Raw genomic sequence first — 24,842 nt, forward strand, 5'->3', positions numbered from 1 at the left:
TAATATATTAATAAAAAATAAATAAATCAATTAAATATTACAATATCATCCTTCATATTATTTGATAAATAAATTTAATAAATATTTTGATAATTTTAACAGTATAAAATAAAAAATATAAGATAACATATTTTAATTGTGATTTTATAATTATTAAAGGTTATTAACTTGTGATTTCAAAATTAAAGAAGGTTTTTGTTGTTGTTTTTGTCGTCCTCGTCGTCTTTGAGTATAGGTAACCCCATAAATGATTAAATAAATCTATTATAAATTTAGAATCTTTTGTTTCATCCTACCATATTTCTTCAAACCTAATAAAAAATTATTAAAATATTAATTAAAAAAATCTAGATTAAACTTCAATGAGCTTGTATGTTTATCAAATTTATTTACTAAATGACACATGTTAAGATATCATAGATTAGCATAATCATAAAACTTAAATATCGATAAATAAACTCTTAAATCGATAGGTGAATTAAAAAAATAAATCAATTAAATATTATCATATCATTTTTTATACTATTTTGTACGTAAATTTGATAAATATTTTGGTAACTTTAGCATTATTGAATAAAAAAAAATTATTATATTCTAATTATGATTTTGTAATTTTTGAGGTTATTAGCTTGTGATTTCAAGAATAAAAAAGTTATTTTTTTTCTTTTGGTCTTTGACCACATGGTAACCCTATACCAAATTGAGAATGGGTGCATTAATAGGTATTTCCTTTTCTAATGCGAGACGTGGCTAAATAAAGTCTTTGAAACTGCAGTATATTACTAAACCAACCATTACCAAGGTTCAAAATATCAATATTTACAGAAATATCAAAGTTTTTAAATATTGAAATATCAATTAAAATATCGAAAATTATCGAATATTGATAAAATTTTATTAAAAAAATAGAAATTTACTTAAAAACAGAATTTTTTATTGAAACTCTTGGAGGAATTTATTTGATTAATCAATTATCAAATTGACTATAAAAATTATAAAAATATTGATTTGGAATTTATATTTCTTTTAGTAAATAACGTATAGTATGTTTAAAAAGTTATAAATATGTTATTATCAATAAAAAATGCAAAAAATACATATTTGATAAAAATATTTATTAATTAAGATATATAAAATAATTATTATAATTATATTATATGTAATAAAAATATTATTTTAATACTACATAAAATTATTGAGTGGTTGAAATTGTCGATTCCTTTCTCATCCTCATTTTGAAATATAAAATATAAAAAGTAGTTATTAAAAATTATATTTCATTGATAATTTAAATGTAATTATTAGTATGTTAACTATATAAATCTTATATTAAATGTGGTTGTTATTGTCGACAATCATTATATGATATTGGTTAATTGTACATAAAATTATTATCCTGTTATGGTTGAGTTTAAAACAATGCTCACGAGTTATACTTAACAATATTCCGTAAATATTTCATCAATTCATTTTGGTTGTGTTTGAAGGTGCTTTTTTCATAAGCACTTATTTTTTGTAACACTTTTATTAATAAGTGCTTTATAAAATAAATGGTAGAATGTTTAACTATAAACAATAAAAAAACACTTTTAAATTTATTTTTGATATTTTCTCTATTCTAATTAAATTATTTAATTTTTTAAAAAAATCCTAAAGCACTTTTTTTAATAGGTTGTGCTTCTTTTAAAAGAACCTTTAGTGCTTTTTTCTTTTCTTTTTTTAAAACATTTTCTAGTTTTTTGTTAAACATGATAAAAGGTGTTTTTCTTCTCTTGGACGCATATATTGGAGCTCCAACGCATTTCTAAACACGCCCTTAACTACATTTGGAGAAATATATTCTATGTACATATTTATAATAGTTATTATTTATTTTACATGTATATTTGTATTTTTGTCTATATTATCATTTATATCTACTTTATAATAATTATATAAATATTAAATTTGTGATGATCATACCAAATAATAGGTAGGTAGATAGTTAAACATCAATAATATTTATTTATTTTTTGATAAAAATTAAATTTATTATATGGTTATTGCTCATTGATCGTCTTTGATTACATAATAATTTTTTATTATAAAAACATAATTTGGAAAATAAACATTTTTAGACAACCATTTAAATTGTCCAGCGATGATAAATATCATTTTCAATTTGATTTTTTATACAATTGATTGGCTTATATATATTGCTAAAACAAAATGATTAGTATATTATATAACTGATTTTTAATGGGATTATGTTTTTCCTAATAAGCCTTTTAAAAAATAAGAAAATTTGTAACTTAGAAGGCTTTTTTTTTTTTTTTTTTTTTTACATTTGAAATAATAGTGTTACAAATATTAAGAAGTATAAACAATATATAGGGCCATTATTTCTTTGAAAAAATATATATAATGGGTCATTAGCTTATTAGTTTAAATTTCAAATGTTTATTTATATATATATTTAGATTATTTTATTTTTTTTAACCAATTAGATAATAACACCTATTATCTTGGTAAATATATTAGTATTTGTACTTGTAGCATTATTCTATATGAAAATAACATTTTTATTTAATCTAAACATTTTCAAAACAACAACCATCCATTAATAATTCTCCATTTGTTTTTTAAGTATCAACCATCCATTAATAATTCTCCATTTATTTTTTAAGTATCATATTCTTCTACATATTTAAAATATAATGAAACAAGTTATACAAAAACATTATTGGCAAAAACTAGTTCATTTATTTTTTTACAAATATTTTATAAAAGTTGCCAAGGTTTGAGAAAGTTATTCAAAGTTAAAATAGATGTTGGTTCAAGGTGTACGAGTTATTCAAAATTAAAATAGATGTTGGTTCAAGGTGTATGAGTTATTCAAAATTAAAATAGTGGCTTCAAAGTACTTAGGATACTTGGAGGATTTTACTTTGTCATTTAAAAGATACTATTCAAGGTCTCGTTACAAACTTGCATGATAAGTTTTTTATTATGTGCCAAGTTATTATTGCAAGTTGATGATAACATCTCGAAAATGAGAAGCATATCTAAGAAAGGGAGAGTTTACCATGTTGATTTGCTTATAAGTATGTTAAGTAAAAACCAAAGAGAAATTAGTCATTTTGTATGGTAGACAATATCAGAATTCTAAGATTATGTAAAATGATAGGAGGAACACCCCTTGGATCCTTTTCAGACATCTAAAGTAGCCCAATTTAGGTTTGTTTTACCAAATTTGCTATTGAAAATCCAATAAAACCTACTTATAATTTGGATATAACTAATATAAAAGTCATACATATTTGGCTAATCCATAAAAGCATTCTAACAAGTATAAATGAACAAAAATAAAATATAGAATGTGCTTAATATAATTTAAATATTAGAATGGATGTAAAAAAGAATATATTATATCATTAGAGTTAAAGGAAAATAACAATACATTAACAGTGAAATAATATATAATTGATGAAGATATTTGAACATGATATATAGAACTTGCCAGCTGAGACTTAACGGAACAGTTTAAAAACAAAACGATGAAATAATCTCAATGAGTGAAATAAAATAATAAGATGAAAATAATTATTTATCTTTAAAATATTGTTCTCAAAACACTACTTTCACTCTTTTTAAAGTTCTCCTATTTTAAAAAGCGTCTTTCATAAAACTCATGAATTTTTCCCAAAATAAAACAAATCTTATATTTTATATGAAAATATTTATAAACATTATATCAGTCATAAACTCATACACTTAAATAAATCAATTGTACTATCAAAAAATAAACCATAAGCAAAAAGAATAGTTTCATAACATATAATCCATATGATATCAAAACTTGTGTCTCATGTCTAATATCAAATCTTATCATACGACCTTTAGCATTCCAAGGCATTGTAAATCCAATAGAAAAAGGGGAAACTATCATATGACCTTCAATATTCTCGAGGCATCATAGAGCTGAAATCTCTCAACCAGCCTTTACATCATGTGATAATAGCAAGTAATTGAGTGATTGTATTCATAATTGTATCTGTATACGTATATGTAGCCATAATATTACTTGAATAACATTATCACAAATCCACATCTCACATATATCTTGTAACAAAAATATCATTTATCCATTTATTAACATATACCCAAATAAACATTTATATGAGAAATGTTTTATAAATTAATCAAACATTTCAAATCCATAAATCAATAATTAAAAATACACATTTATACTCAACAACCTGTTGATTCCATGAAATACCAAAAAACTGTAAATTTAAGCAAAATTAAATCATGATATTTGAAAACCCTTTCAAAATCCAATAGTTCGTTTTAAACATCAAAAACCCTTAATATTCAATATTCAAAATTGTCAAAACAATTTAATGTCAAAGCTCATAATCACTTTATGAGCATTTTAAAATTTGAAAGCATTTAAAATTCTATAAAAAATTACATCAAATGATAATTTTTACATAAATTCAGTATATATATATATATATATATATAATAATATAACCATAATTTAGCAAAAATTGACATAAAGCAAATGTTTACATAAAACTTTAAAAAACTTTAAAACTATGAACTTATAAATTCAATATGCCCAAAATGTTAATGAAAAGAAAACTCTAATAGCATAGATACAATCCACTCTTTATTCATTATTGGATCACCTCTAGTCTTAGTCTCAGTGCCTAGAATATAATAAGAATATTTTTTAGATTTTCAAAAATATAACAAGGACATTGATATGTACTCAATATCCTAAAAGAACTTTTACAACTTTAAAATTTCTAAAACTAGATATCAAAAGATCCAATTATACTGCAAACCCTTATATTCCAGTACTCAAAATTAGTGTCTTTCATCCTAACATCAATTTTTTGAAATTGAACTTCTATTGGGACCTATTAACATCCAATTATATATATCCAGCTTTAATTTGATCCTAAATTTTTTAAACTCAATCCAATTGTCTAGTATTAAGCTAATCGACCCAAAAATGGAAATATCTCAAACAGTAATCAAAATTCACAAATTATATACCAAAACAAAACTTGTGGAATGGGTGACAAAATGTTAAGCTCAATTTAATCTAAAAAGTCATCAGTTGGCTAAATTTCAAAACTTTATATCTTATAAAAGACTTAAAATTTGGCAAAAAAAGGTCATATTCGAATCTAAAGGATCCAAAATAAGGGATAAAGGGTATTCTTTTGTCGAAATTGGCCGAAATTCGATGTGATCAATCGTGGCCGGTACATCACTCCACCAACTTGGTCGAGATTTTCATGAGTAATACAATCATTAGGCATGTGGTGCTTGGTTTGAAAGATTTCTTGGTCAATTCTAAGGTAGAAGTTTGGGTTGTACAATAAAAGTTGCTAGTTCGATGGGTCATTGGAAGAGAGGGAAAGCTAGCTGGTTTCACTTGTTCTAAGGGTAGAATGGGCATTTTGGGGTTTGTTGATCCAGCAATATTTCCCTAAAGTATTAGTGATCTATAGTATTGCGAAAAATAGAATAAAACAATAGCAATAGAAAAAGACAAAGACACACAGATTTCTGTGTAAAATCTTTGATAAAAAAATCACTGGCAAAAAGAGGTAAACTTTTATTGATAAAGATTGGTACAAAAAAAGGTGAGCAAATAGAGCTGTAACAACTAATACATCCAAAAAAAAAAAAAAAACCCTCAAAAAATATATATATGTTGTACGGACGAAATAAATTTAAAAATTGAAACTTTGGTCTGCACAGAACTAGTGATCGATAGTATTGCGAAAAATAGAACAAAACAATAGCAATAGTCATTTTGGTCCACTAAAAGATAAAAACGAATACTTGTTTGGATACAGATAAAATATTGATAAACCAAACTTTTCAAAATCATGACTTTTTAAATAAAACTTAGAATTAGGTTTGTTGCGAACATACAAACTCGTATTGATAAGCTTTATGTAATAACACAAAAATCAAAGTCAAATTCCAACTTTAAAGAAAAACCAAACTTGATTCCACACAAAGTTTAATTTTGATCAAAATTAGTCAAAGCACTAAAAAATTCAAATTCGGATAATTTTCTCAAAATAAATCGTTACAAAGGATGTCAAATACTTAATAATTATTATAATTGAAAGTAATAATGTTATTTGGATTCAACATTATGGCTGGGCATCTGAATTTAAGATTATGGGAGGAAATGTTCAAAGTGTACCCTAGAAAGTATGGTACGAATGGAAAACTACATTAACCACTTTAAAATAGATTAGGGAACAAATAGAATTCATTGGTGGGTATGTGGTGAAATTGAGTTAGGAATGAAAAATGGGAAGAATATATAAAGTAGGCCGAACAATGTATCGTATCGTATCGTATTGAATTGTGTTTGTTCATGCCTTGTCATGTCGTATCATATTTGTGTCAAATTTTCTTTACCTCAACATGATTCATTAAGCTTTTGTTGAAATTGTATATCAAACTTATTCATTAAATTTTTATGAAATCTGTCACCAATCTATTCATTTGTTTAGCATATATGCCAAATTTAATTAAATACCAAAATGATAAAATAAATCCTTTATAAAAAAAAAAGATAAAAAAAGAAAAAAAATCAAAGGAACATGTTTGTTGATAAACTAACTATTTTAAAAAATAAAATAAAATAACAAAAAATAAAGAAAAAAATAAAAAAATAAAAGAAAAGCATCTAACACTAAAATTCCACATGCATTTATAATTGTCAATTCAAATATTACAAATTAAACCCATATTAAACATTCAACATAGCTGATGAAGACATCAATGATAGAGTTGATGCCATTAGACCAGCCTCACTTATCAGCACTTTTGTAATGAAGACATCAATGATAGAGTTGTCAAATTTACAATCAATGTGGGATAATATTGACAAAAGCTATTGTTCTCTCAAATAATAATTCTGGTTCAAATTTCTCACTTCCAATATAAAAAAAAAGAAAAAAAGAAAAGCAAATTTAAATATTTTGACTTCCAAATAGTGGATTTTTAAAAGGGAAAGTTTTATTTACACCTTTTCATTTTTGTCACTATTTCAATTAGACCCCACACTTATAAAAAAATATCATTTACCCCTTATTCAATTATACAAATTTATCTAAAGAGATAAGTTGTTACTTTTTATTAATTTTTATCCGTTAGTTTTAACAGTTAAAAGCTAAAATTTTATTTTTACCATATTATTCAATTACAAAATATTAATTTTTAACTTCTTTTTTGGTGTTTTATTATTAAAATTAATTGGTAAAAGCTGACAAATGAATCTATTTTAATAAATATAAAATGTTAAAAGAAGGTTAATAATAATTTTTCAAAAATATTGAGTCTAAATGAAATAACGGTAAAACTAGAAAGGTGTAAGTACAATTTTTTGGACTTTAAATAATGTGATAGTTATCTAATTAGATTCACTTTATGTAATCTTAATTATATTAATTTGTTTCATCAAAAGCAACCAAAAAAAAAAGTTAAAAAATACTATATATAAAAAAAGAGTCATTAAATTTGTTAATCAAATTTTCTTATTTCCTAATATTGAATGTCAAATGATGTGATAATTATCTTCTTAGATTCACTTTTTATTATTCTAAATATGTTTTTATTTTCTTAGCTAAGGCTGAGATAAGTTGAGTAGGTCATGATCATTTTTATAGCTAAGGCAGAGATAAATTGAGTAGGTCATGATCATTTTTAGTAATTCATATTATTTTAAATAAAAATAATTTAATATCAAAACAAATATATGCTTAATCTTAGTAAAAGGCAAGTTTACCCCTCCTTCATCCAAACTAATAAATTCTCTAAACAAAAAGAGCCATTTTATTTGTACTTTTAGATGAGAAAATACAACTAAAATAACCGAGCAAAAACCTACCATCTTCCATAAAAAATAATTCTAACATAAAATTATTATCATTAGCGTTATTAAAATATTTATCAAATAACATAGTAAATAATATGAACATATATTATTGTTTTTTATTTATTTATTAATTTGAAATTTTTTTATTCATATTTAATATATATGGTTAAGTTTAGCAAATAAATATGATGACAATTTTAGCCTCCCAATATTGTAAGTTCAACTGCTAATGGGCTCATCATCTTCAACATTGACATTGCAAATGCAGTTATAACTTCCCTTTCTCCGCCTTGAATTACTGTTCCAATTATAGTCGGAAAAAAATTGTTATTTATTAAAATGTCATTTTTTTTTTTTACATAATTTATTCAAATGTTTAAGTTGTCTACAAAACCCCATTCTTTAGTGTATATTATAGTTTATAAATGCTGTTCTTTTTTTTTATTTTTTTTTATTTTTTATCATTGTTGTTCATAATGATGTATTAGAATGTTTTTCTTTTGTTAATGGAATCTTTTTCCATGTTCATTATTATTATTTATCAATTTTGTTTAAAGGCATTTAGAGTTTGTTGTATAACTATTATTTATTTGTTATTTAAATAGTTTAAATGATTATTTGTGTGATTGACAATTGTATCTTATTTCACCAAAATTTGGAGAGTTTATGCATTTAGTCCAATAGAATATGATATTTTAAAATAGAAAAAAAAATATAGTAAAAATTATACCATAAATACATCATATATGTTCTGTCAACCATATATTTTAATTCCAAAAAAAGAAACTACAAATATTGGTTAAATGCTTAAATTAATAAATTTATTAATTTAATTCCTTTTATTTCTCGTAAATTTTAATAACTGTTTTAAATTAATATTTTTGGAGACAGTTTAATGGAACAAATATTATTTTTTACACAACCATTTTGAGTTAAATCCCCCTATCTTTTAAAAAAAAAGAAAAAAAATTATAAAAAGAAACCATAGTTTTAAATTAAAAGTAAATTACACAAACTCATTCACCAGATTTAATTTTCTTTTTAATATACACCTTCGATTTGTTATTTTTGTTCTAAATTGCATAGAGTTTTAAGTTTTTTTTATATAATTTCATTTTCTTTAAACTAGAAAAATTGGTGGTCAGCATGTTTAAAATATTTTGTAGTGGTAAAAATACTTTCAAAGTAAAATATTAAAAATAAAAATTTATTATTCCATTTTTATCAAAAAAATTCCATTGTTTAGAATTTATTTTATAAATAAATTATGTATTTGTAAAAACAAGAGAAAAAAAAAAAAAAAGACAAATAATAAAATACATGCTTTTCACAATATAAATTTGAAGAAAAAGACTGTTCAGATTATGGTGTTTTGGGAAAAAGAGGCAACCAACCAGCAGCGCACAACGCATCAAAATCGTAAGACAAAACGCGGTTTTTGGTGGCCAATATAAAAGTCTTTGAAAATGATGACTGTTCGTTTTTGTTTCTTCTTCTTCTTCAACTTGAACTTTGAGCCCGACCTCCAAAACCTCTGCAACCTTCAAACACCCATATTGTTTATCTGATCCTCTTTCACTCTCAAAATCCCAGAAGACTGAGACAGAGAGCTTGGGCAGGCCCGGCTCTTTGTTCAATTTTCCGGGGTTCAATTTTTTTTTTTGTTTTTTTGGGGGAATATATAGTTTATTTGAATTGGGTCGCAACATGGGTTGCTATTCTAGCAAAAACGCGGACTCTAAGGTCAACAGGGTCGCTCGGTGGAGATCCACGGGCATTGTTGCTCTGCGTGATTCCAAATTGAAGGTAATTTTCTCTCTATCCGTCTTTTTACCTCCTATATATGTATATATTGTATGGATTTTATGTATTTTGCTTTTTTTTTTTTTTTTTGGGTGATTGAATCTGGTTGACTTGTGAGAATTTTGGGTTGTGGGGTATGTATGCATAGAATCCCAGTTTTGTCGTTATTGATTTGAGTTGTGTTTTCGATTTGAAAATGGAAAAGAGGAAAGCTTTGATTAAGGGGACAAGAGGAAGTGGGTGGTGTAAACTCGTTAAATTTTGAGAATTCTTCACGTTGTTTTTATCACATTATTTTAGGAGGGATAATGTTTGCATGCCTACAGTACGTACTTTATGCACAATGTGTGTATATGAAATAATGTGTATGTAAAACTTCGTAGTAGCGTAATACAGTACCATGTAGCTTTTATGATCAGTAATTTTGATCAAGACTTTTATTTTTTAAATACCAGCGTGGTATGGCCCTTTGAAATGGGATACATGTGATATGGATTGTTATTAATTCCTTGACTCTGTTGTTCTAGATTCTTCATGTGCTTACTATGCACATTTGATGTCAAATAGAAATATACATATATATATATATATATATATATATATTTTCCTGATGCTCGATTTATGAATCTTAATGCGTTGTATTCTCCTAATTGGATTACGAATTGGAATGATCAGATTTAAAAGAATAATACAACTTTGGATTGCGGCAATTAAAACAGCTGTTGAGCATCCCAATTTAATTGTATTTACGAGGATGCACATAACTCTTTGTGTTTCATCTATATACTACTATAAGTAAGCAAATAAATACACATAGTAAATTTAATAAAATCATACTCTGTGCTTTTTGTGTAATGTACATCACTATGCATTAAGATTAGAAGAAGAACAATCAGAAGTTGGTGTTTCACTGGTTGACTTCCTGGTAAGATTTTTAAAGTAAATATGAATTCTATATTGATAATCAAGCAATTACTGGAAATATGACAAGCTTTCTAAAAGATGCTTTACTGTTTATGTATGTTTGTGTGTGCTTTTATGTTGTATTTACAGTTTACTTTTCTTTTGTAACAGACATTTCCAGAAGAAGTTCTTGATCTGGATAGATCTGTACGCACTCTTGATTTAACTCACAATAAAATTGGTAATTCTTTGGAAGTATTGAATTTACAAACTTTAATGTTAAAATTGAGTCTCTCTCAGGCTTTGTCCTTGATTATGGAGCTGATCTCGAAGTAACACTAAGGAAATAATCTTAGATGTTTATTCTCCTTAAAGAATGAAATTTGAAATTTGAATGCTTTATTTATTTATTTATTTTTTAATCATTATTACTATTATTATTTTTTGCATGCAGTGGATGTTCCTATGGACATAAGCAAATTGATCAACATGCAGCGACTGGTATGTTAAATGCATACTATAAAGAATTCTCTATGATATTTTAATTTAACTATTGTTGTGTATGGTAAAGTGAACTTTAGGTTCATATGTAAATGTTAAATATATGTACACTTGGTGTGTATGGAAAGGTTGCCTTTTTTCACCAATTATTAGTTTGCATTTTATGAATTCAATGCTTGGAATGAAACAGATATAGCTTCTCAAACTTGCTCGCTTTTCTGAAAACTAGTTGTTACTCCACAATACACAGGTTAATTTTGTAGACAGGTTGACATGGAAAAATTAAAAAAAGAAAATAAAAAAAAGCTGAGGAGATTAATAGAGATAGAAGAACAAAATAATGGTTTATGTATGTGGTTCAAGACGCAGACATTTTAAGAGTAACTAAGATATTCAGTATCATGTATTGGGTTAATCACTTTGGACACACAAAATGTTTATCCAATTGGATAAAAGATGCTGCAACTAGGAGGAGGGTGAGGAACAGAGAGATTTCAATGAGGATTAAAGCTACATCCCTTAGAATTTTTATGAAAAAGAGTTGGAGAAGTTGGTGATTGAATCATTATTGACATGGCATGACGTATTGGAAAAATTCAAACGAAGTAGACTATAGGTGTATTAGAATATAATATAAATATAGAATTTCCCTACTTATATTTCATCATATGTGTATATATATATGTATGTATACTTTTTGTAACTTTAGTTGAATTTTGTGAATCCTCATGATATAGTTGTATGCTTATTTCATCTTGGTCTGCATACTGGATTGTCCTAATTGTTGTTTATATGCATGGTTGTTGATAAAACTTCATTGAGGTGTGAAAAATGAGTATTTGTTGAAATGCTCAAATTTCAGGTTTTAGCCGATAACCTCATTGAGCACCTGCCAATAAATTTGGGGAAATTACAGTCTCTAAAAGTTATGACACTTGATGGAAATAAAATCACTTCCTTACCTGATGAATGTAATTCTCTTCTCTAAATAAGTAAGAAAATCTTGTTATTAGAGTAGTTTCCATCTCTTTTGATGTCGTCTGCTAACTTCAAGGGTTTTTTTTGCAATGACTTTTCACAACTTGTGACTAGATTTATTTTATCATGTCCAGTGGGGCAGTTGGTGAGGCTTGAGCGGTTATCCATTTCAGGGAATTTGTTAGCATATTTGCCTGAAACTATTGGCAGCTTGCGCAATGTAAGTACTTTGGGCTTTTTTTACCCTAGATCTGTTTGTCTCATTCTTCTACATAATTTAAAAGTCAGTAGAGAACGTTGTTATGATATCTTTTCATTTCTTATTAACACCAGGGGTATTTATTGTTTGATCATGCAGTTATTGATCTTAAATGTGTCAAATAACAAATTGAAATCTCTTCCTGAATCAATTGGGAGTTGCTTCTCGTTAGAAGAATTGCAAGCAAATGGTAGGTTTAATCTTTCTTTTTCCTTAAATTATTTCTCTCCAGATTGATGCTCACTTTTTATTTTTGACAAGATGTTATATGTAATAAAGCATCGGACTTGAATGTTGTTTCGAACATTAGATCAACATCTGATGTCTAAACTTCTTTTCTACACTTGACTCTTTCTTCTTTTATTAAATTTGAACATAGATATCTGATTTTTAGAACAACTTGAATTTTCCTTTTTGCTGCCTAGTGGACCATAGGAAAGAGTGCATAAAGGTGGATGGATCTCTGTTTCCTTGCTCTTCTTTCTAGTCCAGTAACATAGAATGGTGAAAAATATTAAAATTTGCAGCTTGCCAATTTTTGGACTAAGCTTTCACTGAGCTGATTTCTTCCTAACAAATATTGACTCGTGGCATTATAGATGGAATAGCAGCATCTAAAGCCAATTATACTTCGTTAACGTAATTTCATTGGTATCTAATTTCAGGCAAATTGTAACGATTTGAAGTTCAGGTGCATTCATCGATTTTGCTTACACTTCTCTATTGTATTACATTGAGAGTGAGACAAATGATGAAGTGGAATTGGTTTTGTCTAGAATTTGGTGTTTGTAAGTTGGTGTTGATTTTTGAGAGAGATGGAGGGAGTCAATCATTCATTGCTTCTATTTTCATTGGCAAGGGAGCTTCAGAGAATGATATGTTTGCCATTGTTGTTTTCCTTGGCGGTGTTGAAGTCTTCTCTGAGTGATTTATTGGCGCATTGTCATGCAAAATTATGAAGATAAATGTCATGCAAACTTGAAAGCAACTACATATGTTCTACAAATTCTGCTTCCACTTTGTTGCATCATTTTTGAGATTTTTTTTGTGCCTTTATTTTTTTTAAAGTTTTGCTGAGGTAGTTTCTATTGGCTTCTTGTATTTAGTTTGGACTCTTTCTGTAAATTAACTACTTGTAAGGAGATGAGGTGCTTTTGTTTTTTTTTTTTTTTTTTAATTTTAGCCTGGTTGTATATGAGAGTTGTGAAGCTGTTCTGTGTTTCCATGTTGTACTTTCTATATTTTAACTATTTTTCACTCACAGTATTACCAATCTGAATCACTTTCAGATAATCTTATTGAAGGTCTTCCTGAATCTGTCTGCAATCTTATGCACGTAAAGTCACTTTCCCTGGACAATAATAATGTGAAGCAGGTAAAACTTGAGCGGAATTGAAATATCATAGGGCTTCATTTTTCCATTTCTTTTGCTTCTTCTCCCTTTTTTTTCTATTTTTTTATTTTTATGTTCATTTGACTTGGTAAGCCTGTGATGGTTGGAAACAGAGGCATGTCTGCCAGGGATAGGAGCATTATTGGTCTTACTAGTTAACATATTTACATCTGTGATAATGTGTGCTCTATGTCAAACTTGGAAACAGGCCCAAAGAGTGCTTTCTGAAATGCTTTGGTAATTTATATACAAGTTAAACTAGTTTGAGGAATCCACTTTATCAATGCCCATGATGCCCCCCATTATCTTTGTCTAATGTCCAACTTTGGACTTTTTTGATAGTTAAGCCTAAAAAGTTCTCTCTTCATTTACCGTACACCTGGTGTAATTAATCAAACCTGGAAGATATAGTGGGCTTTTTGGTTGTTGTTTGACTGTCAATAATTGTTCACTTCAAGCTTAACTTGAAGAAATATTAACAAGATATTTTAGTCATCCTTGAAGTGCTATATCACATCAACTTTGGACTCTTGATAGTTAAGCCTAAAAAGTTCTCTCTTCATTTACTGTACACCTGGTGTAATTAATCAAACCTGGAAGATATAGTAGGCTTGATGGTTGTTTGACTGTCAATAGTTGTTCACTTCATGCTTAGCTCAAAAAAATGTTAACTAGTAAGATATTTTAGTTATCCTTGAAGTGCTATATCATAACTACAATTTGATAGAATTGGGTTCATTTTAAACATGGCATGCGAAATTTCAGGCCCTTATATCGAAAAAAAATATGTGTTTAGGCACAGATTATATGAATGTTTCCTTTGTTTGATATTATGTATCTTGTGCTGGACAGATACCTACAAATCTGTTGAAAGATTGTAAAGCTTTGCAGAATATTTCCCTGCATGGGAATCCTATTTCAATGGATCAGTTTCAGCAGGTATGTCTACTTTTCCCTGATGTAGTGTCTTTTAACTATCCTTTTTCAGCAAAATGTATGTATCAAAATTTGAGCAAATTATATTCAGATGGAAGGATTCCAAGAATTTGAAGCAAGGAGGAGGAAGAAATTTGACAAGCAAATTGATTCAAATGTGATGATCGGTTCCAAAGGCCTTGATGAGGGTGTTGATCTTTAAGAGTATAGCTCTGGTATTTCCACGTAAGTTCCGCATCACTACCTATATGGTGACTGTATCAATATTGGATTCTTGTTTTGTTGTATGCTAACATATTGAGGGTTTGTATTGTCAAAAATTTATGTCTGTAAATATACTAAACTAAGTTCTTCAGTTATCAGTTGCGAAGAAAAGGAAAAGAAAAAGGTTTAGAAATGTGTGTTCTTCGGAGCCATTATTGCGTGGGTTCTAAATTCTACATTGAATGTCTTTTTAAATATCAGCATACTAAATATGCATGTGTAAATCCTTTCCTCTCTGTTCAACTGGTTTTAGCATGTTAGGTTCACAGTTTCTGCTTTGGTGTTGCCTGCTCTGCCGTGTTTTGATAATCCAAAAAATGGCATTTGCAGACAACATAATGTATGGAGTGTACCTGTTCTATCAGTATAAGATTTGGTAACACTTAAATTAAAAACATCGAGTAATTCAGCATAATTCTCCCTTGGTATGTCTTTGTGGTCTTTGCCTACAGTACCGATGATACAGAAATTGACAAAAAATAGAACCTATAGAAACAAAATTGCTAGCGTCGAGTGCAAAGTTTCTGTACTTTCATTATAGAAGTTTCTAATCCGAAGAGCACTATTTATATTTGGCTGGTTCTGCAGTTCTGCAGCTCCATGTAAATGTTATTTCACTTCACTTGTTTTCCTTTTTGCAATCATGGCTTAATTTATCATTGATTTTTTTTCTGAATCAATTAAATAACAGAGGTTGATCGGTCAATGCGATTTCAAAGGGAAGGATGGTCCCATCTCTTGCTGATGCTGTAAATTTAGACGAAGAGGAACATAACATTGTTAAATATATTTATCATATCATAGATTCTGTTTCATTACACATGATTGTTGTTGTTTCATTTCCTTTTCAGTGTTTGCTTGTCATTGGCACGTTTGTAAATGATAAACGCTTCTCAAAATTGTGTTCAAGGATCTTATTTTTACAAGATGGTTGCAGAGTGAATAATGAATCAAATTCCTGTACAGATTTTATCAGACTAAATTGGCAAATGAGAATGGCTATATAAATGTCCTATTAATATTTTCAAAGTTGTTTATTTAAGGGCATTTTTCACATAATTTTGCATGGATGGATTTGTTTTCTCCAGCAATTCTATTCCATCAATACCTCTATCTGTGTGTCACAGACAATTGGCAATAACTTACTCTTCTAACTTAAATTCTAACTGCATTTTGACAGGTTGATATTGAAAAAAAAAAAAAAGAGTTTTCTAAAACGATGACAGAAATAAAAAATAAAATAAAATAAAAATTGATTATTTTAGTGTTTCCTTTGGTGAAGTTTTTGTTTTTTAAGTTTGTAGCCAAACAGGCATTTACTTTTTTGTTACAAGCTTAACAGAAAAAATAAAATAAAAAGTTACTTTTATGTATTGTCCTTTTTTACTTTTTATTTTTATGGTGTTTTGGAAATTAGTCCAAAACAAAATTGATTGATCTGCTTGCTGGTTGTGAGTTGTGACAACTTGACAAGTGGATGGGAAAAGGGGTTTCCAATTTCATCCCTTAATATTGATTACAGACTCCGCGTCTCACATTTCATTTTTATTGTAATGTTTATCTGGTTTTATATAATACTCTTTGGATTTTTACCTGTAAATTGTCCCATTTTAATATAGAATGTAATTAAAAAGCTATAATTGACATTTGTATGTTTTTTACACCAAATTTAAAAGTGAAAATTTCAAAAATTTTGTTTAAAAAAAAAAAAAGTTTGCAACAAAAAATAAAATATGAAAGGATATTTTCTATAATTTATGAGAATCTATGGAAAAATAATAAAATAGAGGAGTACTAGTGTAATTTTTCCAAAATAATTAATGACATGAATAAGAATGAAATGAAACCATTTTAAAATTCTTGATACCATAACATTTAACATATTAAAATTGCAAGAGAGACTTTTTTTTTTTTCTTCCCTTTTTTTTTCCTTGTCGGATATGAAATTTGAAAAAATAAACTTTACAATAACATAATATATATTATAAAACAATTGAGATAATGTGTGCTTTTGAAGACGGCAAAACCATTGTTTCTCCCATAGAATATATATAAATATAAATAAATAAAAAATAACGCTGAGGTAAAGAAAAAAAATATAAAAGTTCCATTTACATGAAATCTTTATTTAATAATCCACAAATATATATATATATATATATATATATTAAAAAAATTATTGGACAAAAAAATTTAAACCGTTTGATTTAAAAATATATATATATATATATATAATTTTTTTTTTTAAAAATTGGGAATTTTCCGGCGGTAGATTCAAATTTTGGCCCTTCCAAAAAAAAAATAAAAAATAAAAAAATAAAAAGCAGAAGTCAAAATTGAAACAAGCTTTCCTAACAAATCGCCACGTGGCAAGGAAATGGAGTCCCTATAGGATTCCGAATCACCATCGTTCACCAATTACCCCCATATATACCACTTTGCTCTCTCTGCCCAACCTATTCGTATGCGAGCCAAAGGGTATCTCTCGTAATTACATTCATATTCGTGCCCTTTTATTTTCCCAATTAAATTTCTATTCTCCACCCTGACAACCACTTAATAATTAAAAAAAAAAAAAAAAAAGCTAACCCTAGCGTTTTTTGCCCCTTTTTTTTCGTCAATCGCCGCCTCTCTTTTTCATCTGAATCTCTCCCACCTCGATTTCATCTCGATCTTTCATCTTCTTCCCCAAATCGATCTCGGATCCTTTCAATCCTCGTCATCCTCTACCGATCGATCCCAATATCAGCTCTTGCCGTCCTTTATTTTTGATTTTAGGGTTAGGGTTTTCGATCCCGGAATTGGAATTGTAGATCTGGGAAATCCTTTTATGTATTTGAGATTTTCGATCGTTTCTTTTTGTTTTTCGCTTTGAATTCGTTTCGATTTGGTAAATCTTTTTGGGTTTTCTTCGCCTTTTTTGGGATTTGGGGTTGTTGATTTTTTTTTTTTTTTAAGGTTTGGTTTTTTCGCCGATTCATTCGAATTCGAGGTTATCTAAGACGGTAATCGACGAACTTTTTTCTGGGTCAGGTTTAATTTTTGGGATTTCTTTGAAAATTTGAGATCTAGGGTTAGGGTTTTCAGAAATTTGGGGCTTTTGATTTTTTGGTTCAATTTGTTTAGGGTAAACTCAGATTTCCTTGATTTGTTAAGGTTGTGTGTCCTTACGGCTTGTAATTTGTGCCCTGATCGTCCAATTTAGCGATCTACAGTATCGTTCGTCGGAGATTTTTTCCGAGGTATAGATGACCACTATTTATTTTATTATTTTAAATTTTTTCGAGGCTTTTATTTTAATTAATTAATTAATTAAATTATCAAAGTCTAATTATTTGCAAATTTTGGGCTTTAACGTTGGCGCCCATTTTTCGTTGATTGGGGGCGCCCTATATTTAATAATAGTTAATTGTTATTACCTAATTGCCCTTTCATTATATAAATTTATCTTTCACATATTGAGGGTGCCCAAATCATTGGCCCACTCTATCAAAATAATAATGAGGAGGAAAAATTTGAAATATTCTGATAAGAGGCAAGTAACATGAAAGAAGAACAATGGTAGTCTTTGTACTACTAGTCTTCTGGTATGAATGCTAGGAGTGGTTAGCTAAACGGTCTTAATTGTATCTATGCTCTAAGATAGTGGTAAGCTTAAAGATTTTTGTTTGTCTATGTAGAGCATATTTTGCTTCCAGTTTTATCTGTTACGTTCACTTGATTGTATATGAAATGTATAATACTTTGGAGTTGCGCTTTTATGCTCTTTGCTGTTAAGATATGTTGCTTATAATGAAATTCGTGGTCTTAATGTAATTATGGTATGAGGTTATGTACAGACTTTCGTGTGCTTGGTTGTCTTAGACTTAAGATAAGTGAGCGCTCAATTTTTGAGTGATGTTTTGGTGGTGGATGGATATTTTATGATCAAATGATTCAAAGCATTGCTATTTTTTAATTATCCAATTCCATTTTTGCAGTTAATTAAAGATGGTACAGAAACGACCTTATGATGATGAGGAAATATTCAAGATTACTGTCAAGCACCCAAGACAGGTGGAACCCAGCAAACAGCTTGTTTCGTTTTCAGAATCTGTTTTTCCTGTAGATGATGCTTCCAGGACACCGCGGACTTTAGGTGAGTAGGTTTTAGTTTCTCCCAGATATATCTGAAACCTTTATAGGGATATTTACACTGTAAGGGGTAAGTTACCTCGGTGCATCAGTATGCTCTGATTGAATAATCTGTCCTAGACAAGACTTATAGTTGGAATTGAGGAAATGGTTGTTGTCAGTTTTACCTACCTCGACTGAGCTGTACTTCCTGTTCCAGCAAGACTTTACTGGATTGAATAGATTGCTTTCCAAGTTTGTCCTGAATTGGGAAAATATACAGATTTTTATTGTGTTCGTAGAAAATAGTAGTCTTTTGTGTCCTAGACTTCTAATTTTGTTAGCGGTCTTCCAGTCGACAACAGTTTGTAATCTACCTATTTCATGTGTCCTTTTTTATTGCATTTTGTACCCGGGGTTCGGACCATTAGAAATAGTATATATTTGAGTGTAATAGATACATATTATGTATGTTTTTGAATACTGAGATTTCTAGTATATGATTTATAGATGATGGATTCCCAAATCCCGACACGGGAGGTGATGAGAAACTTTCTGGTGACATCTTTACCCATCCTCTAAATGTTTGTGAGGACATTGAAACCAGTGCACCTGGCTCCTTTTCCTTCTCATCATGGCCCACCAGCAGTACCAGTGAAGAAGATTCCCTATCAGAGCCACCATTTCAAGTACCTTCTTTCCCTGAAAATTTTACCCCTGAGCGTAGGCCATTAACTCATTGCGAGGATGTTTATTCTTTACTTCTAAATCACCCTCCACGGAAGTTTGTTCCAATTGGACCAGATCATCAAGCTGATGTTCCAGAATGGGGATTGCAAGGCACTAATAATATCTCAAACCATTTAGATACACCTGAAGCAGCTTCAAACTTGGACCTTGAGGAGGAAAAAAAATGGATGGGTGTATGTGTCTGTCCAATGCCTGATTGGACTTCATCTGCATGCATAGATGGGAAAGTTGGTAGTGGTAGAACTGATTGCAGTTGTGAGGATGGAGGTTCAATCAGATGTGTTAGACAACACATTTCGGAAGCCAGAGAGAAACTTGTAAAAACCTTTGGGCGAGAGAGATTTCTGGAGCTAGGATTTGGTGATATGGGGGAGCAAGTGGCACACAGGTGGAGTGAAGAGGAGGAACAAGTATTCCATGAAGTGGTCTTCTCTAATCCAGTGTCATTGGGCAAGAATTTCTGGCACAATCTTTTTGCTGTGTTCCCCTCCCGAACCAAAAGGGAGATTGTCAGTTACTACTTCAATGTCTTTATGCTTCGGAGACGAGCTGAACAGAATAGATATGACCCAGCAAACATCGATAGTGATAATGATGAATGGCAAGAAAGTGATGATTATGGTGATAATGAACTTGGAGTGACAGAGGAAGATGATGACTCAGTTGTTGAGTCTCCTGCATATGAAGATGGTGCTGGCAATAATCATTGTCAGGAAGATTTGCATGAGTACGAGGAGGATGGTGATGATGATACTTGTGATGAGAATGGTAATTTAGAATTTTTCAGTGGGGGCATGAACCACATTTCGCAGTCATGTCCTGGGAAGTTTCTCAACAATTATTGTTCCGGTCACATGGTCGATTCTCAGGATAAAATTGCTTGGGATGATGGAGGAGATCAAGATGTCCAAGATGATTCGTGTACATCCTCTGATACAGGGGTTGCTTCACTGGGAAACCAGGTCAAATCTGGAAATGGCAATCATTGCCCAGGTACTTTTGATGGGTTGAGCAGTGGCGGCAATCATGGATATGTTTTGGACCATTGTGATGCTAAAGATTGGGACGTTGGGTATATGACTTGCTCTAAAAATAAGGTTGATTTCTTGCCAACTCCCAATATGATTGAAGAGGTTTTTGGAGAAGAGTCATGGAATCACAAGGTTAGAGATGGGAAGAATTTGAGTTAGTAAATGCTAGTCCTTTCTTTTACATAAGAGATGAACAGCATTGAGGCTTTTGCATCCAGTGAATCATCAGAAGATCTTCTCTCAGAATATTTACGAGAGTACAATTTTCCATTTGTACAAATTAGGAAAGATGAGAGCCTGCATTTGCTGTAAGATAGTGTTTATATGGTGATTGGTTTTCATCTGTTTAGCTCATTTATAATACCTATTTTCTGGAATTGAACAATTCTAGGCACTCCTACATAAAGGGGGTAAAGAAAAAAAGAATCCTTGTAAGGATCCCCTCGTTGATGGGGGATGGGTAATAGAAGATATACAGATTGTAAGAGATGGAACTTTTTAATTTTTATTTTTCAATTAGTTCTTTTCAATGGAAAAAAAAAAAAAAAGAACTTAACAAAGAAGAAAATTCGAACTAGCCCAAATTCTAGGGTCCAAGAAAATGAGTATTATTACATGGTTGCCTATCTGTTTTTTTTTTTTTTTTAACTGCTAATAAGTACTTTGTTGGTATGGAAACAAGGAAAGGAGTTTTTTTTATTAGTTATTTGTCGGCCAAGAAAATTGTACCACTAGCAAAGTTCTAGTATACATGAACGTGATTATATAGTAGCTTATAAATTATAGGTCAGTTTGCTTTAAAGTAATTTATCTATAAAAAAAAAGAAATAAATAAAATGGAAGGGAAGACATCAAATCAACTGCTTTAGAAGCGATATTGGAGAATGATAATCGTATAATGGATGATTTTCCACCTATTAGTCTTGCTGAGTTTGTCATTACTGGAATATATATATATAAATCTTTCTTATCTGATGTGTTTCACTGACCAATTATAATGGGTTTTGAATTATTGTGGAAAGCAAAAGATTCAGAACATTCTTAATTCCAATTCTAAGATATGTTAGCTTAGTGGGAATGGAAAAGCAACATCTTAAAAGCATTGGTTGGAAGAAAAGGAGAGTATAGTATATAGTCAGTCAAAAAGACTCATGACTGATCAAGTGTGATTGCTGCATCACACCTCCCTAATCTGCAACAACAGTAATGCACTATGGAATATGTTCTTTGAAAGATTGTATTTTCTACTTTCTATCAACTTCCATCTTGAAAATTGACAACGCTTTTAATATCAAATACTTTCTATTAAAATAGAGCAGTGCCCTATTGCTATTTTCTGGCCATTACCTATATATATATATATATACACATATGTATATACCTATATATACATATGTGTATATATATATATATATATAGACAATCCTTCATTCTCTCTCTCTCTCTCTCTCTCTCACACACACACACACTCTATCTATTTTTTTTAAAAAAAAATAACTTAAAAGGCCATTTGTAACATTTTTTTTTTTTTAGTCTTCTGTTTTTGATTTTTGTTTCAAAAATCAAGCATACAAGAATAATATATGAATACTACGAGACCAATTTGTAATTACAAGAAAAAAAAAATTATTAGAATGAGCCTTATTTTACAAAAAAATTGAATGATTTGTAATTTTGGTGTTTCTGTTTTTTCTTTTTCTTTTTAATATTATTTAAGGTTGTAGCATTTTTTTTAAACTTGTATTAAGGGCATTCCCAAGGAATTTTTTAAATGGATTATACTTTTTATTTTAAAAAGTAAGCATTTAAAAAAGAGTTTCAATGGATTTTTTATTTTAACTTTTTGGTGTAAAGAGTTGATTTGGCTCTTCAAATACATAAAATCAAAACTACTTTTTATTTCAATATTATATAAAATTAATTGAATGTAGCACATGTTCTTACCACTATTATAATATTTAAAAAGTAACTAACTCGTATAATATAAAATGATTACAAGTAATATAATAAATATTTATAAAAAAAAATAAAAATAAATAGCATAAATAAAAAGTTTTGTTGGAGAATATTTTTAAATTTTACTAGTTATCTCAAAAGATACTTTTTATTATGGAGAATATGCTCTTTACTTTAAAGAGTTCCTTGATATGTTCGAAGTGAGAAATCTAACTATAATTGATTAAACACAACTCAAATAAACCTTTATAAAAAGAATTGAAAACCTAAGACAAAAAGAACATAAAAGCTACAGATGAGCACTTAAATTCAGTGAAATTTATGGTCAAATTGTCCTAAACCAGTGATTAAGAAGCTAATAAATCAATGACTCCCCACCTATACATAAGCCATGGTTCTTCATCACAGTGGTTGTAGTCCATTGGTTGATTATATTACATGTTACTTGTTAACTCAGCAAGACGGTAAAAGAAAAAAAAAATTGTTCACCAATCTAGTTAAAGTAGTACAAATTGGAAATCATGGTAAACATGTTTGGTGGAGTGCAATTGTGACTAAATTAAATTTTTAGTGCAACAAGCAAAGCATTGGAACACTTTATAACGCATTCCTGTGGTAAATCTTACTCATAAAATTTAGAATTTTCTTGCAAAAGATAATTTTCGGATAGGACATGATATAGGTTTCCTTTTTATTGGTGTGTCTTTTTCTCTGCAACAATCCAAATAATAATACAAAAAAACAGAAAGAAACTCTAGCTGAGTGGAAAGGTAATCAAATAAATAGAAAACAAATAGTTTATTAGTCAGAGAAATTTCAAAATGGCCATAGAAAATGAAAGGGTAAAAAAAAAAATAGATAATTTTTTTCTGGGTTGTAGAGAAAATATGAGCTTTGTTAGTTGTACAAGGGGACCTAGAGGAATGCTTAGCTATTTTGTCAAAAGAATACAACAACAAACCAATTCTGTCCTTTTGCGAGGAAATCTTTGATTCTTACACCCACATGGGGTTAGGATAAGGAATATGCAAGTATGCAAGGAAATCTTGCTTGGTGAACTTAAAGGCAACCAATAAACAAAGCTAAAGAAGAGTGATAGTGGTGCTAGGTTGCTAAACCCCAAGCCAGACCCTCGTCCAACCAAAAGACAAGGTAAGATGTGGGGTCTCACATAAAATATTTCATTATATTTATTTTTTATTTTTTATTTTTCTTCTTTTTGAAATTTATTGACTCTTTTTGAGTAGTCCATAAGCATTGCTGGTGTACTTGCTCAATAACACATGCACCATTATTACCCTTATGACGAAACACATGCACCTTTATGATTAGGCTATATATAAATGAGGATAACTGATATGTTGTTGCTTTGTGTATTACATGCATATATATATATATATATATATTAGTCTCTTATTTGGAATTAGACAAGCTAATGGCTAATCAGCTGCTGCATAAATATTCTTCATAACAAAGTTAGTGGTTCCTTCATTTAAGAATTTTTATATATAAGTATCTGAATATGTAAACATATGTTAAGAAATTTACAAATTATCATTAGGAGTATAGATTAATTTCTTACCAAGAAAAAAATAAAGGATAAATAAATGATCTATATGTACATACACATGTACATGTGTGTAGTACGTTTAAAGATTTTTACCAAGAAAAAAGGAAATGAAAGAGAAAAGAAAACTTCTTACCACTTCCATGGACACCGGTTGAGTAGGAATGCCCCTAAAGAATTTGGGATTTTGATTAGAGCTTTAATAATTTAATATTTAACAATTTTTTGAAATTAATAATAATATTCTAATAAGTAGTAATTGATGTCGGCTTAACCCCCAACTGAGCTATGAAAGTGTAAAAGGGGAGAGAGTGTTAATTAAGTGGCACATGATGATGAAGTTGGGGAGAAATTTTTGTTATGCAGCCAAGGAAAGAAACGTGGCCTAAAGAGATCTATTCCAGCTTCAACCAACTTTATTTTATACGATATTTTTCTTCGTCACTTTCTTTAGCTTCACTTGAGTGCACATATATATGGCCAGATAC

The 24,842-nt window shown here is 29.0% G+C and overlaps 2 protein-coding genes across 3 annotated transcripts; both read left to right on the plus strand.

The window, feature by feature from the left end:
• Positions 1–9,365: 9,365 nt before the first annotated feature.
• Positions 9,366–15,966, plus strand: LOC107419165 (plant intracellular Ras-group-related LRR protein 7). The gene is made up of 10 exons (XM_016027910.4): positions 9,366–9,706; positions 10,778–10,847; positions 11,061–11,107; positions 11,970–12,078; positions 12,220–12,305; positions 12,444–12,534; positions 13,634–13,719; positions 14,590–14,676; positions 14,765–14,898; positions 15,629–15,966. Exons 1-9 carry the CDS (start codon positions 9,608–9,610, stop codon positions 14,873–14,875), a joined length of 786 nt encoding a protein of 261 aa, XP_015883396.3. The 5' UTR covers positions 9,366–9,607; the 3' UTR covers positions 14,876–14,898; positions 15,629–15,966.
• Positions 15,967–17,398: 1,432 nt separating this feature from the next.
• Positions 17,399–21,318, plus strand: LOC107419162 (uncharacterized). 2 transcript variants are annotated; one of them, XM_016027901.4, is made up of 3 exons: positions 17,399–18,179; positions 18,918–19,075; positions 19,561–21,318. In XM_016027901.4, the coding sequence occupies exons 2-3, from the start codon at positions 18,928–18,930 to the stop codon at positions 20,988–20,990; spliced, it is 1,578 nt and encodes a 525-aa protein (XP_015883387.1). In that variant the 5' UTR covers positions 17,399–18,179; positions 18,918–18,927; the 3' UTR covers positions 20,991–21,318. The 2 variants fall into 2 exon arrangements, with proteins under 2 accessions (XP_015883387.1, XP_060670405.1); XM_060814422.1 differs by lacking the exon at positions 17,399–18,179 and adding an exon at positions 18,274–18,585.
• The last annotated feature ends 3,524 nt before the right edge of the window (positions 21,319–24,842 follow it).

Source organism: Ziziphus jujuba, chromosome 2 (assembly GCF_031755915.1).
Source record: "Ziziphus jujuba cultivar Dongzao chromosome 2, ASM3175591v1".
Lineage (NCBI taxonomy): Eukaryota > Viridiplantae > Streptophyta > Magnoliopsida > Rosales > Rhamnaceae > Ziziphus > Ziziphus jujuba.